Source organism: Neophocaena asiaeorientalis, unplaced genomic scaffold (assembly GCF_003031525.2).
Source record: "Neophocaena asiaeorientalis asiaeorientalis breed wild unplaced genomic scaffold, Neophocaena_asiaeorientalis_V1.1 scaffold756, whole genome shotgun sequence".
In the NCBI taxonomy this organism is placed as follows: Eukaryota; Metazoa; Chordata; class Mammalia; order Artiodactyla; family Phocoenidae; genus Neophocaena; species Neophocaena asiaeorientalis.
The window spans coordinates 147,783-164,162 of NW_020172477.1; the positions used below are offsets into that span (position 1 = coordinate 147,783).

The following is a 16,380-nucleotide window of genomic DNA, read 5'->3' on the forward strand; positions in this document are numbered from 1 at the left end:
AAGCCCACTTGAATGATATTCTTAAAATGACAAAATTATAGAGACTGGGACAGGAGTAAGGAGTGGGTGTGACTATAAAGGAGTACAAGGAAGTTCTTTTGTTTGATGGAATAGTTGTGTATCATTGTTTTGGTGCTTAGGCTAATTTATACGTACTATCAAATGGCGAGGAACTATAAACACACACACACACAAATGTGAGTACATGTGAAAACTGAATAGAGTTTAGTTAACAGAATTGCCCTGATGTCAGTGATATTGAACTATGGTTGTATAAGAACTCACCACTGGGGGAAGCTGGTTGAAGGGTTCAGAGGGTTCTCTATGTACTGCAACTTCCTATGATTCTACAATTACTTGAAAATTAAAAGTTTTTTTTAATCCATTTTATAAAAGGCTAAATTAGATTTTAATTCAGGAACTAACACATTATTAAAATGCAAGGTAAAGAATGGTAAAGTAGGAGCCAGGAGACCTGTGTTTTGATCCTGGGTCTGCTGGTGGACCTCTGTCTAGTCTCTTAACTTCTGGGCTTCATTTTTTTTTCTGGAAAATAAGAAAATTATGGTAGAAAATGCTGAGATCCCTTCAGGCTCTGATATTCCATAGGGTATATAGATTTCTGTAAATCTATAAGTTTGCCAAATATAGGATGAATGCCAATAGTATGGTAGATGTAGTCCAAAGGTTAGGGTTTATCTAACCTTCCAATAGGGAAGAAATCTGTTTCTGTCTCTTTCTGTCTACCTAGCACTACATTAGATATATGGTGATAGAATAGGACTCAGTCCCTAAAGGACCTCAAGAGGGAAATGGGCACATAGGAAGTACCTATACACATATTCTAAGGTACAAAATAGACAAAGTTTGTTTACCTACCAAAATATGTGATAAGGATAGTAGTAATTGCAGTAGGAATTCTGAAAGAGATCACTATAGACTGCAGTATCCAAGGAAGATGTGGAATTTCAGATGTACGACTATCCTACTTTTACCATTAATTGCATCTCAGACTACGTTGCAAGGACCAGATTGTACATCTCAGACATACTTTGCTATTACATTGAATTATATCCACTCATATTTCTTTATTCTGCCTCTAAATTTAGACTTACTCTATAATTTGAGTTGGGTTAATAGATGGTAAGTACATCTGGATTTACTTGATGTTTTCTGCTTTTCTCTTTTTTTCTCTCTCTTCTTGACCCTTCCTTCCCCTCCAACCAATTCCAGCTGAAAAAAGGAAGGGTGGGCAGACTGTGGATTCTAGCCTTCCTCTTCTAAGTGTATCTGATCCTTTCATTCCTCTTCAAGTACCTGATGCACCAGGTAGGTAAATAAAACTGATCTGAAGTTAAGTTACATCCCAGGGCTTCTTGAGAGTTCTGTTTTAAACACTCCAGGAAAGGACTTGAATTCCTATACCTGTTAATAGGTGCTGTTATATATTTTTACTGTCTCAATAAGAGGGGCAAAATTCTTTTGTGGGGTCACTAGTCCTTAGCAAAGATAATAAATTCAGCTCAGATTATACCAAGTTGTATTCCACATCATATCAGTCTCAAGTTTCATATCCTTGACTGTGTTAATGGTAATATAAAGGGCCTGTGTATCGCAAAGAGCATTATTAGTTCAGTGTGATTATAACAATTTGGGGGGAAACCTATAAGCCTATGATAGAAGGAACAAAATGCTAATGGTGTAGTATAATGATTGGATTATGAGTGACTTCCTGTTCCTATTTTGCTATAATGTGCTTTTATTTTTAAAAGATACAAATACATAATAAAATTTGATAGGAAGTGTGAGTCAGGAGACCTCGGTTCCACTCCCTTCCACTATCTGGGCTTGACTCTTCGTCATCGAAATAAGTAATTCTAATCTCCCCTACTGTCTGCTCTGTACCGATTTTTAAGTGAGCAGTCTAAAAAAGTAAGAAACGGTTAGTGTGGTCTGATTGAAATAGCTTTTGAAACAATATCATTGGATGCTTTCCATTTGGAGTTCGTGAATGCCAAAGATTTCTCTTTGCGCTCCCCTCCCCATCCTTTTGGGGGAAGGGGAGCAGAATGTGAGGAACAGAAGCCACCCTTTCTCTTCTTTTTCAGTCTCTTTGAAAAAGCAAATAGATCCAGCTCCTTAGAAACAGCTGACAGTCATTTTGCTGCTGATAGTTTTTTCTTTTCTCCCATTCTTACCCCTGTCGATTTCTTAAACTGAAAGTCTTAAACTAAAAGAATCTGCTTGGTTTTTCTTCTCTCCCAAAATGTCAGAGGGATTTATTTGATTGATTGCCTCAGGATCGGAAGTGATTGTGATGTGCATATCCTCTACTCACTAAGACAGACCACAGCTAGGTTCCCAAGACGGTTTTTATTTCTTTAAGTAGTTTGTTGACCCTTCTAAGAGGAAGAAGAAATTTGCCCTGATCGGGTAGTATTGTGTAACTTTATAGCTTGCTGGACCTGGAGGTAGGTCAAAAATATCTAAAGTCACTAGAGAATGATTCAGGATAGGGTAGTTAAAGAAAAGAGAAGAAAGAATCAAAAGAGGTCCTTTTCTCTGTTGCATTCATCAGGCATGCCCGGCAGGGCCGAAACAGGCCAGTTTCAAGCAGAAGACTAGAAGGGATGGGCTGTAAACTCGAGCTGGGGCCCACTGGCTTCTTTTTCCTCCCTTTTGTGGCAGTCATAATATCAGACAAGGAAAAAGGGATTATTGAGGCCTTCTCCCTCTGGTACCCCTTTGGGTCCATGCCTTGCTCTTACCCAGCTAGCCCATGGACTGCACAACTAGAAGGGTGACCTCTTGGCACAAGCCAGAGGATGAAAGCATAAATCAGACATGTCACTCCTTTGCAGTCCAGTGAATTCTCAAATCACTGAGCAAAAACTCCAGGCTTCTTACCATACCTACGAGACCCTCACTAGTCTGGCCCTTGGCTACCCTTCTAACCTGAGCTCATAGCATTCTTCCCTTCAGTCTTTCCTCCAATAAGCTAAGCTAAGCTTATTCCCACATCAGGGCCTTTGCACTTTCTGGTACTCTGCCTGGAAAGCTTTTCCTTCTTGTCATTCGACATTTGGGTCTCTGCTTAATTGCTGTCTTCTCGGAGAGGCCCGACGTGGTCCCAAGGGCACTGTCACTCACACCCCCTGGCTTTTTTCTTCCTAGCATTTATCATGACATTGTCTGTTTCTACTTGTTCATTCCTCTTTCTCCACCAGAATGCCAGTGTCCTGAGGGGGGGACCTTGTCTGTCTTATTTACGAGTGTACCGTTAATGCTGAGAACACTGCCGGGTGTAGCTGGCACTCAATGAGTATTTGCAGATTAGATGAATGAAGTAAACGAAACCTGAGGCCGAAAGGCTTTTGGCAGCCCCATTACTCTCCATTTCCGTCCCCAGCTACCAAACACCAGAATACTATCTCCATAGCCTTCCGTCTCTGAGTCCACCAACCCCTAGCCAGGCCTCCTTCCCACTCTTGAGGGGGCATAAACAGAGGCACAGCCCACATGTCAGGAAGCTGCCAAACCTGGGATGAAAGTAGTAGCTAAACTCAGCAGATCGTTCAGCTCCTCCTTTCATGATGCTCTCCAGAATCTGGGCTAAGTATGGCATGTGACCACTGTGTCTTTGATTACCTTATTTACTGTTATATGCCCAGCCTGTAGCACATTCAGTTATATAGCTCCTTTATCCCTGTATCCTTCCTCAGCATCTTGAAATGCCCGAGTGAGGAAAGGGCCGAGAGTTTACGGTCTCTGGTACCTTGGCAGACTACAGGTTTGTCTCCTGCCCCTCAAAGCAAGCAGTTTGTCACTCCCTCCACCGGTGGTGGACACCGGTCAGGTGTGTTGGTTGGTTGGTTGGTTGGTTGGGTTTACATACATGCTTCCCTCCCACACTCAGCCTTCCTGATGGTGAGAATCATGGAACCTTAGTCTCCTGACAACTATGCCTTTTGTGACTTAACATTTTATTTTATGCTTTTTAAATGTTTTCACATATGATTTCCTTTGAGCCAGAAATAATACTGACCGGTGGGTATGTCCAGTAATCTCTCTCTTCGTGAGTAAGGAAGCGAGGCCTTAGTGCTGCTGTGACCGTGCTCCTTCCTCTTGGTGGCTCACAGCACCCACACAGTGAGGGGTCGTTTGGGGACAGATCCCAGCTCAATAAATCCTTTGACTAGAGAGCTAAATTTAAGGGTTAGGGAGATACAAGAATGGATTTGAACTTGTAAGAGCTTGGTTCTAGCCACTTAGTAGCTAAGTGATTTTGGTCAAATCACTCAAACTCTGTGTTCTCCCCCTCCTCAGCATTGGCCATAGTAGAACCTACCTGCGGACTGGCTTGTGTGTCTCAGATGAAATCATGTATTTGAAATTGCTTTGGGAACTCTGAATTAGTATAAAGATAGGAAGTGCTATAACAGCTTTGGTTCCAGGCTCTTATTCCCAGGGGCGCAGTCCTAGTTATCAAGAAGTCTTAGCAATGGTATTTTTGTCTTACAGAAATGAAACTTGCTCTTATGACCTATGACCTTTGCACAGCTCAGAGCCATCAAAGTAGAACTCCTTGATATTAGCAATTGTTAAACTCTAAGTGAAGGGACACTGGATGATTGGAGGTGTTTTTCTTTCTTTTTTAAGGAGTATTTTTATTTTCCCAAGCATTGTAAAACAAATTTTCTTAGAAAATCTGGCATAAAAAAATCACAGCCGAGCACTTGTGTGCTCATAAAGCTGCCACATGAAGCCTAGCTCTAGTGAGCCTCAAAGTATTTCACTGACGCTCATATGCTGTGTGTTCATTTATTTTGCCTTTTATTTGTATTAGGGAACAGATAAGCTATAGGTGGTATCAAAGGTTTAAAAAAATGGTAGAGAAGATTGAGGAATTTTCTCTGAAAATTGGTGGAAAGATTTAATCATTTTTAAAAATTGTGGTAAAGTATATGTAACGCAAAATTTCCCATTTTAAAGTGGACAGTTCAGTGGCATCAAGTACATTTATATTGTTTACAGCCATCACCACCATCCATCCACAGAACTTCTTTTCATTTTGCAAAATCGAAACTCTGCCTATTAAGCAGTACCTCTCTGTACCTCTCTCCCCCCAACCCCTGGCAACCACCATTCTACTTTCTGTCTCTGTGAATTTGACTACTGTAGGTGCCTCATATAAGTGGAATTACACAATATTTGTTCCTTTGTGACTGGCTCTTTTCACTTAACATAATGTCCTCATGGTTCGTACATGTTGTAGCATATGTCAGAATTTCTTTTTAAAGCTGAATAATATTCTGTTGTGTTTTGTTTATCCATCTGTCAGTTAACACATGGGTTGCTGCTATCTTTTGGGTACTGTGAATAATGCTTCTTTGAACGTGAGTGTGCAAATATCTCTTCAAAACTCAAGACTCTTTGAGGTACATACCCAGAAATAGAATTACTAGAACCTAACTCTATTTTTAATTTTTTGAGGAACTGCCATACTGTTTTCCACAGTGACTATACCCTTTTACATTCCCGCCAGCAGTGCTCAGAGTTTGAGGAAAAGATTTTTATAGCAACCCCTTTAATACTGACCTTTCAACATCAGTGTTCCACAAGACTGAGCAAGAATGCATTAGTTGCCCCGTAAGTGCCACTTACTAGAATTAACAACTGTTTTTAAAAAAGTACTTCTTGGCTTATGGCACTCCGTGTTCTCTTGAAAAGTAAGCAAGAGGAGCTGTGTTTTCTCGGTGCTTTGTTGTCAAGATAGGCATTCCTCTCAGAGCTATTTGCTTGGCATCTCCCTCACTTCCAATTGCTGTCTTGTGATATTTTAAAAGCCCAAGGTTGATCAGAGTATGTGTCTTTACTCTGGAAAGTTTTTCCTCCCACAGATTCAGTTCTCTAACATGGACTCGGAATGGGTCATGGTGGTTGACTTTTGATTCCAGCTTGCAGATGTCACAGATGGTTTAGTGTCTGGTTTCTCAGTGATAGGAGCTAGAGCGACAAAATTCTAAAAACAGCATCTCTCATTACAAGACATCAGGGCTTACACCCCAAGCTAGACAAGACGTAAATTTCCAAAACCACAAAGCTGTAGCAGCCAAATCATCTTTTTCGATGGGGCTTGCATCTGGCTCTTCCATGTCTGTAAGTTCAGTCCGCTTTAGTCCTCATAGCCGTAGTCCTAACTAGGGTTGCAATGGGCCTTGAGCAAGCCCTTAGTCCTACTAGCCTGTATAAATAGATATCTACCCTCATCTTTGATATTTTAAAAGAGAAAAAGCTCACAACTTGCAGTATATCCTGGTCTCCTGCCAGGAAGTGGTTCTGACTGTCTGGCCTTCGACTGGTTTATGAAGGATTTGTACCCTTTTCTGTGATTTATATTTTCAGTTACTAAGTCTTGAGAGGAGCGGTATGAGAATCTGAAATGGATTAATCCCTGTCTCCAACTCTAGCAGCTGCCCCCTCCTCTCTTCCCCTAATCCCTCACGCCATTTGACTTATGTTTAAGGAGAGGGGAGGTGCTCAGAAGAGAAGACCCTTTCATTCCCCCCTTCATTTCAAAGTACTAACAATCCTCTCCTTTAAAAGCACTCTCGGTTTCCACGGTCCAGGCTAACTAATTCTGCATCCATTTTTCTTCAGGGGTCCACCTTCTCAGTCTTTTAACCATGATTTCAGTGCTTTTCCAAGCTCTTAACCTGACTCAGTTTTATTTGGGAACCCTAGAGACTTGAGAAAGAACTGATTATAGTACTGGGAACGTGATAAGAAAATCACACCAACAGAAAAATAGGAGCAGACAATTCACAAAGGACAAAAGATGAATTATCAGGAAATAATATTTTTCTAAGGGTTCACCATCATGATGAATCCAAGAAGTACCAGTTATAAAGCAGGGAGGTTCTGCAGCTTCTGCTGTCAGATTGGTAAAGATGAAAAAAAGCTACCACCTCAGGCTTGGTGAAGGTATCAGAAAATGGACACACTCAGATCCTGCTAGTGGCAGTAGCAGTTAGTACAGCTTTCAGGGAGGACAGCGTGGCCTTTAAGATTTTACTTCCTTATTGACTTAGCAATTCTTTTCTAATACATTGTCTGAAGAGCACATGAGTATGCTTAAATATTTATTGAACGTTCAGAGTTTATAGGAAAAGGTTGGAAGAGCATTTGATAAAAACTCAATAGTGGCTGTCTCTACAAGGGAAATTATGGGTAATTTTTTTTTTTTTTTTTTTTTTTTAGGGAGTGTTCTAATTTCATACTTTTACATGTACCTGTCCAGTTTTCCCGGCACCACTTATTGAAGAGGCTGTCCTTTCTCCACTGTACATTCCTGCCTCCTTTATCAAAGATAAGGTGACCATATGTGCGTGGGTTTATCTCTGGGCTTTCCATCCTGTTCCATTGATCTATATTTATTTTTTTGTGCCTGTACCATACTGTCTTGATTACCGTAGCTTTGTAGTATAGTCTGAAGTCAGGGAGCCTGCTTCCTCCAGCTCCATTTTTCCTTCTCAAGATGGCTTTAGCTATTTGGGGTCTTTTGTGTTTCCATATAAACTGTGAAATGTTTTGTTCTAGTTCTGTGAAAAATGCCACTTGTAGTTTGATAGGGATTGCATTGAATCTGTAGATTGCTTTGGGTAGTAGAGTCATTTTCACAATGTTGATTCTTTCAATCCAAGAACATGGTCTATCTCTCCATCTATTTGTATCATCTTTACTTTCTTTCATCAGTGTCTTACAATTTTCTGCATACAGGTCTTTTCTCTCCTTAGGTAGGTATATCCCTAGATATTTTATTCTTTTTGTTGCAGTGGTAAATGGGAGTGTTTTCTTAATTTCATTTTCAGAGTTTTCAGCATTAGTATATAGGAATGCCAGAGATTTCTGTGCATTAATTTTGTATCCTGCTACTTTACCAAATTCATTGATTAGCTCTAGGAGTTTTCTGGTAGCATCTTTAGGATTCTTTATGTATAGTATCCTGTCATCTGCAAACAGTGACAGCTTTACTTCTTCTTTTCTGATTTGGATTTCTTTTATTTCTTTTTCTTATCTGATTGCTGTGGCTAAAACTTCCAAAATGATGTGGAATAATAGTGGTGAGAGTGGGCAACCTTGTCTTGTTCCTGATCTTAGTGGAAATGGTTTCAGTTTTTCACCATTGAGGACGATGTTGGCTGTGGGTTTGTCATATATGGCCTTTATTATGTTGAGGGAGTTTCTGTCTGTGCCTACGTTCTGGAGGGCTTTTATCATAAATGGGTGTTGAATTTTGTCAAAAGCTTTCTCTGCATCTACTGAGACGATCATATGGTTTTTCTCCTTCAGTTTGTTAATATGGTGTATCACATTGATTGATTTGCGTATATTGAAGAATCCTTGCATTCCTGGGATAAACCCCACTTGATCATGGTGTATGATCCTTTTAATGTGCTGTTGGATTCTGTTTGCTAGTATTTTGTTGAGGATTTTTGCATCTTTGTCATCAGTGATTGACATCTTTGTCTGGTTTTGGTATCTGGGTGATGGTAGTTTCATAGCATGAATTTGGGAGTGTTCCTCCCTCTGCTATATTTTGGAAGAGTTTGAGAAGGATAGGTGTTAGCTATTCCGTAATGTTCAATAGAATTCGCCTCTGAAGCCATCTGGTCCTGGGCTTTTGTTTGTTGGAAGATTTTAAATCACGGTTTCAATTTCAGTGCTTGTGATTGGTTTGTTCATATTTTCTGTTTCTTCCTGGCTCAGTCTTGGCAGGTTGTGCATTTCTAAGAATTTGTCCATTTCTTCCAGGTTGTCCATTTTATTGGCATAGAGTTGCTTGTAGTAATCTCTCATGATCTTTTGTATTTCTGCAGTGTCAGTTGTTACTTCTCCTTTTTCATTTCTAATTCTATTGATTTGACTCTTCTCCCTTTTTTTCTTGATCAGTCTGGCTAATGGTTTATCGATTTTGTTTATCTTCTCAAATGACCAGCTTTTAGTTTTATTGATCTTTGCTATTGTTTCCTTCATTTCTTTTTCATTTATTTCTGATCTGATCTTTATGATTTCTTTCCTTCTGCTAACTTTGGGGTTTTTTTGTTCTTCTTTCTCTAATTGCTTTAGGTGTAAGGTTAGGTGGTTTATTTGAGATGTTTTCTTGTTTCTTAAGGTAGGATTGTATTGCTATAAACTTCCCTCTTAGAACTGCTTTTGCTGCATCTGATAGGTTTTGGGTCGTCGTGTTTTCATTGTTATTTGTTCCTAGGTTTTTTGTTTTTGTTTTTTTTTTTTTTTGAGGTACACGGGCCTCTCACTATTGTGGCCTCTCCCGTTGCGGAGCACAAGCTCCGGACGCACAGGCCCAGTGGCCATGGCTCATGGGCCCAGCCGCTCCACGGCATGCGGGATCTTCCCGGACCGGGGCACGAACCCGTGTCCCCTGCATCGGCAGGCGGACTCTCAACCACTGCGCCACCAGGGAAGCCCTCTAGGTATTTTTTGATTTCCTCTTTGATTTCTTAAGTTATCTCTTGGTTATTAAGTAGTGTATTGTTTATCTTCCATGTGTTTGTATTTTTTACAGATTTTTTCCTGTAATTGATATCTAGTCTCATAGCATTGTGGTCAGAAAAGATACTTGATACGATTTCATTTTTCTTAAATTTACCAAGGCTTGATTTGTGACCCAAGATATGATCTATCCTGGAGAATGTTCCATGAGCACTTGAGAAAAATGTGTATTCTGTTGTTTTTGGATGGAGTGTCCTATAAATATCAATTAAGTCCATCTTGTTTAATGTATCATTTAAAGCTTGTGTTTCCTTATTTATTTTCATTTTGGATGATCTGTCCATTGGTGAAAGTGGGGTGTTAAAGTCCCCTACTATGATTGTGTTACTGTCGATTTCCCCTTTTATGGCTGTTAGTATTTGCCTTGTGTATTGAGGCGCTCCTATGTTGGGTCCCTAAATATTTATAATTGTTATATCTTCTTGGATCGATCCCTTGATCATTATGTAGTGTCCTTCTTTGTCTCTTCTAATAGTCTTTATTTTAAAGTCTATTTTGTCTGATATGAGAATTGCTACTCCAGCTTTCTTTTGGTTTCCATTTGCATGGAATATCTTTTTCCATCCCCTTATGTGTCTGTATGTGTCCCTAGGTCTACGTGGGTCTCTTGTAGACAGCATATATACAGGTCTTGTTTTTGTATCCATTCAGCCAGTCTATGTCTTTTGGTGGGAGCATTTAATCCATGTACATTTAAGGTAATTATCGATATGTATGTTCCTATTCCCATTTTCTTAATTGTTTTGGGTTTGTTATTGTAGGTCTTTTCCTTCTCTTGTGTTTCTTGCCTAGAGAAGTTCCTTTAGCATTTGTTGTAAAGCTGGTTTGGTGGTGCTGAACTCTCTCAGCTTTTGCTTGTCTGTAAAGGTTTTAATTTCTCCATCAAATCTGAATGATATCCTTGCTGGGTAGAGTAATCTTGGTTGCAGGTTTTTGTCCTTCATCTCTTTAAATATAGACATATGCCAGTCCCTTCTGGCTTGAAGAGTTTCTGCTGAAAGATCCGCTGTTAACCTTATGGGGATTCCCGTGTGTGTTATTTGTTTCTTTTCCCTTGCTGCTTTTAATATGTTGTTTTTGTATTTAATTTTTGATAGTTTGATTAATATGTGTATTTGCATGTTTCTCCTTGGATTTATCCTGTATGGGACTCTCTGTGCTTCCTGGACTTGATTAACTATTTCCTTTCCCATATTAGGGAAGTTTTCAACTATAATCTCTTCAAATATTGTCTCAGTCCCTTTCTTTTTCTCTTCTTCTTCTGGGACCCCTATAATTCGAAGGTTGTTGCGTTTAATGTTGTTTCAGAGGTCTGTGAGACTGTCCTCAATTCTCTTCATTCTTTTTTCTTTATTCTGCTCTGCAGTAGTTATTTCCACTATTTGTTTGTTTGTTTGTTTTGCGGTACGTGGGCCTCTCACTGTTGTGGCCTCTCCAGTTGTGGAGCACAGGCTCCGGATGCGCAGGCTCAGTGGCCATGGCTCACAGGCCCAGCCACTCCGCTGCATGTGGGATCTTCCCAGACCAGGGCACAAACCCACATCCCCTGCATCAGCAGGCAGACTCTCAACCACTGTGCCACCAGGGAAGCCCTATTTCCACTATTTTATCTTCCAGGTCACTTATCCGTTCTTCTGCCTCAGTTATTCTGCTATTGATCCCTTCTGGAGAATTTTTAATTTCATTTATTGTGTTGTTCATCGCTGTTTGTTTGCTCTTTAGTTCTTCTAGGTCCTTGTTAAACGTTTCTTGTATTTTCTCTCTTCTATTTCCAAGATTTTGGATCATCTTTATTATCATTATTCTGAATTCTTTTTCAGGAAAACTGCCTATTTCCTCTTCATTTGTTAGGTCTGGTGGGTTTTTGCCTTACTCCTTCACCTGCTGTGTGTTTCTCTGTCTTCGCATTTTGCTTAACTTACTGTTTTTCGGGTCTCCTTTTCACAGGCTGCAGGTTTGTAGTTCCTCTTGTTTTTGGTGTCTGTTCCCAGTGGCTAAGGTTGGATCAGTGGGTTGTGTAGGCTTCCTGGTGGAGGGGACTAGTGCCTCCATTCTGGTGGATGCGGCTGGATCTTGTCTTTCTGGTGAGCAGGTCCATGTCTGGTGGTGTGTTTTGGGGTGTCTGTGGCCTTATTATGATTTTAGGCAGCCTCTCTGCTAATGGATGGGGTTGTGTTCCTGTCTTGCTATTCGTTTGGCATAGGGTGTCCAGCACTGTAACTTGCTGGTTGGTGAGTGGAGCTGGGTCTTGGCGTTGAGATGGAGATCTCTGGGAGATTCTTGCCATTTGATATTACATGGAGCTGGGAGGTCTCTTGTGGACCAGTGTCCTGAACTTGGTTCTGCCACCTCAGTGGCACATCCCTGATGCCTGGCTGGAGCACCAAGAGCCTTTCATCCACACGGCTCAGAATAAAAGGGAGAAAAAAATAGAAAGAAAGAAAGAAAGAGAGAGAGAGAGAGAAAGAGAGAAACAGGTAAAATAAAATAAAATAATGTTATTAAAATAAAAAATAATTATTAAGCAAAAAAATTTTAAACAGTAAAAAAAAAAAAAAAAAAAAAATCGGACAGACAGAACCCTAGGACAAATGGTAAAAGCAAAGCTATACAGACAAAATCACACACAGAAGCATACACAGAGACACTCCCGAAAAGAGAAAAAGGGAAAAAAATGTATATATCTTTGCTCCCAAAATCTACCTCCTCAATTTGGGATGATTCGTTGTGTATTCATGTATTCCATAGATGCAGGGTACATCAAGCTGACTGTGGAGATTTAATCCGCTGCTCTTTTGGCTGCTGGGAGAGATTTCCCTTTCTCTTCTTTGTTCGCACAGCTCCTGGGGTTCAGCTTTGGATTTGGACCCGCCTCTGTGTGTAGGTCGCCTGAGGGCGTCTGTTCTTCGCTCAGACAGGACGGGGTTAAGGAAGCAATTGATTCGGGGGCTCTGGCTCACTCAGGCCAGGGGGAGGGAGGGGCACGGAGTGCTGGGTGAGCCTGCGGCGGCAGCGGCCGGCGGTACGTTGCACCAGCCTGAGGCGTGCTGTGCGTTCTCCCCGGGAAGTTGTCCCTGGATCCCGGGACCCTGGCAGTGGCGGGCTGCACAGTCTCCTGGGAGGGGAGGTGTGTAGAGTGACCTGTGCTTGCACACAGGCTTCTTGGTGGCTGCAGCAGCAGCAGCCTTAGCGTCCCATGCCCGTCTCTGGGGTCTGCGCTTTTAGCCTCGGCTCACGCCCGTCTCTGGAGCTCCTTTAAGTAGCGGTCTTAATCCCCTCTCCTCGCGCACCAGGAAACACAGAGGCAAGAAAAAGTCTCTTGCCTCTTCGGCAGCTGCAGACTTTTTCCCGGACTCCCTCCCGGCCAGCCATGGCGCACTAACCCCCTTCAGGCTGTGTTCACACCGCCAACCCCATTCCTCTCCCTGCGATCCGACTGTAGCCCGAGCCTCAGCTCCCAGCCCCCGCCCGCCCAGGCGGGTGAGCAGACACGCCTCTCGGGCTGGTGAGTGCTGGTCAGCACTGATCCTGTGTTTGGGAATCTCTCTGCTTTGCCCTCCGCACCCCTGTTGCTGTGCTCTCCTCCGCGGCTCCGAAGCTTCCCCACTCCGCCACCCGCAGTCTCCACCCGCGAAGGGGCTTCTAGTGTGTGGAAACCTTTCCTCCTTCACAGCTCCCTCCCACTGGTGCAGGTCTCGTTCCTATTCTTTTGTCTCTGTTTTTTCTTTTTTCTTTCGCCCTACCCAGGTATATGGGGAGTTTTTTGCCTTTTGGGAGGTCTGAGGTCTTCTGCCAGCATTCAGTGGGTGTTTTGTAGGAGCTGTTCCACGTGTAGATGTATTACTGATGTATTTGTGGGGAGGAAGGTGATCTCTGCGTCTTACTCTTCCGCCATCTTGAAGCTCTTCCTACTTTTATCCTTTAGCTCATCTGTATTTCCCAGATTTTATACAATAAACATGTATTATTTTTACACTAAGGTAGAAAACAATTGCAGTTTGTTCTTTTCTCAAATGAGGAGCAAGCTTCGATATTCCCCCACCTCCTCACCCTGTTCTCCTGACCACTCATGTCTGGGCTGAGTTTGCACGTTGAACAGCTCTCTGCATTTCCCAAAACCTGTCACCTTGACGCCACGCATTTTAGCTCCTGCCCATGTCACTGAGTAGCCCTCCAGGTGTTCTTCCCTGCCATCAGTACCAGTTCAGAGTTCCAGTGTCATCATAAAGCAGTCCGTCTTCTAAGCCACCAGTTTGTACTTCCTGTTTTTCCCCTCACACTGGATGATTGAACTTTTAGAGGTGGACAGCACCTTTACATTTATCTTCATTTTATCAATAAGAAAACTTAGATACAGAGAGAAACAGTGATTTGCCCAAAGTGCCACATAGACTTAGTGCAGAACCCAGGTCCCCTGGCTTTCAGTACCTTTTCTTCCTCTACTAGACCACGCTGCCTCCACCTCCCTCTTGACTTTATTCAAGAATTTTGCTTATTCTGTTCTCATACCAAGGCATTTGAGTAAAATCTAGAACTTCACCTGCCTTCACTACCTAGTCTCAAGAATCTGTGTCCGGCTGACCTATCTAGTCCTCTTACTTAAAGGAGATGTTAATCCTCTTTTATGGGCTAAGTACTTCAATTTATATGCACATGTACACACATTAATTCTGATAAATATGCCCATTTAATCCTAAAAGCCCTTTAAAGTAGTTCCTATCCTCTGTTTACAGGTGAGAAACTGATGCTTAGAAAAGTTAGGTAACTTAACTAACTTATAAACTCAGGCCCTTTGACTCTTTCATGTTGCTTATTCATTTGGGAGGATTTTGCAGACCCCAAATGAAAATGTATAGCATCACAATAAAAGATTAAATGTTTCTCAGGAGGATTAAATCATTGCAAAATACAATTTATGAATTATTTCTGGTTTTCGTTCGTCTGTCACTCTGTATAATTGAGAATTAGTGTGTGTCTTTGTACATTTCAGGTACGAACTGTCCTAGAAGATATGTTTTGTTTTTGCATCCAGAGAAGCCATTTCACGTGATTCAAGTAAAATTTAAAAAGTCTTTGTTCATTATGTAGCAACAAGTCTCGTCATACGTGTAGAACTTGATCAAGGTTTTGGATCGTAAAGAACACTTCCTGCATAGTTTCCTAAATTCACCACCTCTTCTCTGCTCTTTCCCACCCCGGCATCATGATACATGGCCTCAGAGAGTTTTTATAAAAATGTGAGAGAGAGGCCAGAATTCATAAAAGGAAGGATATCAAAGCCAGACCTTGATGCACCTGGGAGGCCTCCAGGCTGTGATTTAGAGACTGTCAGCCTCCTGTACCTCCCATTACAATCTTTCCCTCCCATTACAATCTGTCCTCACATTCTTCATTTACAGTGACCAAAAATGACCAGTAATAGCTTAAAATTTATCTTCTAAGGGTCTGTATACTTTAAAGCAATCAAAGCCTGAGTTAAACCAGGAGATTGAATCTCTATACATAGAGCTCTGGGTCCTAGTCCTAGCTACCTCTGTGGCTTACTTGCTGTAAGATCTTAGGCAAGTTACTTCACCTCTCTGGAGCTGTTTCCTCATCTGCAAATGAGAAGGCTAATTGGATAAGATCTAAAGTTCCTTCCAGCGTTAACATATCTTTTATAACTTGACCATTGTGCATGGTACCATGTCTGTGTGAAAACACTTTCTCCTCTGGTTATGGAGCTAAGCACACCCTGTAGGCAGCATGTGGAGGAAACGTTGAAGTCAAGTCCAGGCTCTACCATGTCCCATCTGTGACTTTGGGCAAGTCACGCATTCTCACGTTTTCTGATGTCCACTCTCAACTGTATCAGTATTCCCAAACCCAGGTTTTTTTGTGAATAATGAAAATGTTTGACACTGAACTCTACAAATGCAAGTGACACCCATTGTTATAATAGCACCTGGGGGTCAGTACTGAGTAACCGACAGCCGCAAGAGCCCCGGGAGTGAAAGAAACCGTTTTTGCACAGGCTGCCGACGTGACTTATGCAGCGGCCCTGGACTCCCACTTCTGTTTTACTGCCTGATGTTACTCTGACCCCTGGCTCCTCCCTCCCACAGTTCTAAGATTTGAATATTCCTAAGCAGCACTGACCATCCAGATTATCTGTGTGAGCAGCCTGTTACTTCGAGGTTTGGTCAGAAAAGAATGTGGCAGTTTACCCCAACCCCACCCCATTCCATCTTGCGATACAACACAGGTACCCACGCATGCACACACATACCCTTTTACCCTCATGCTTTCTGCTAATGGCTAATTTTAAAAATCAGATTCTTGTTCAAGGACCTGAAGAAGGACCTGCTTTTTTGCCATTGATCCCCTGTTCTCCCCACCTCCCCAGTGAAGCCAAAAGGCAGAGATTGACAGAGGACGAGAAGGAACCAGGAACTGGGGACACAGAAATTAAGAAGAGACCTTCCCTGCCTTCAGGGCTGCTGGAGAAGCGAAAGCACAGTGTTCCAGAAAGTTCCTAATGTGGCAGGGAGGGTGGAGAAAGGCTTAGATGATGTTTGAGTGACTAATACAAAAAGGTTAGGGGGAGGTGACTGTATTTTACAGATAAGGAGATCTGTTTCAGGAACTGCCCCAGGGTCACACCCAGTCACTGGAAAGGCCAAGACAAACTGCTGTATGAAAAACAAGTAATGTTGGGGCCTTTACTTTTTATCCATTGCTTCACAAGATTGCAAATATCTGAGTGCTAAAAGGATAGAAGATCATTACTTTTTTTTTTTTTTTTTTTTAGGGAGAGAACTTTTC

General features: G+C 41.8%; 1 protein-coding gene across 4 annotated transcripts in view; it reads left to right on the forward strand.

Moving 5' to 3' along the window:
- AAK1 (AP2 associated kinase 1) overlaps positions 1–16,380 on the forward strand; it is a 167,368-nt gene that overhangs the window by 128,349 nt on the left and 22,639 nt on the right. For 2 of the 4 annotated variants that reach the window (XM_024738184.1, XM_024738182.1), the window contains exon 17: positions 1,234–1,329. The exons of the other annotated variants lie outside the window; for them this stretch is intronic. In XM_024738184.1, the coding sequence (XP_024593952.1) occupies positions 1,234–1,329 (96 nt within the window). The remainder of the gene's footprint in view (positions 1–1,233; positions 1,330–16,380) is intronic. 4 annotated transcript variants of the gene reach the window in all.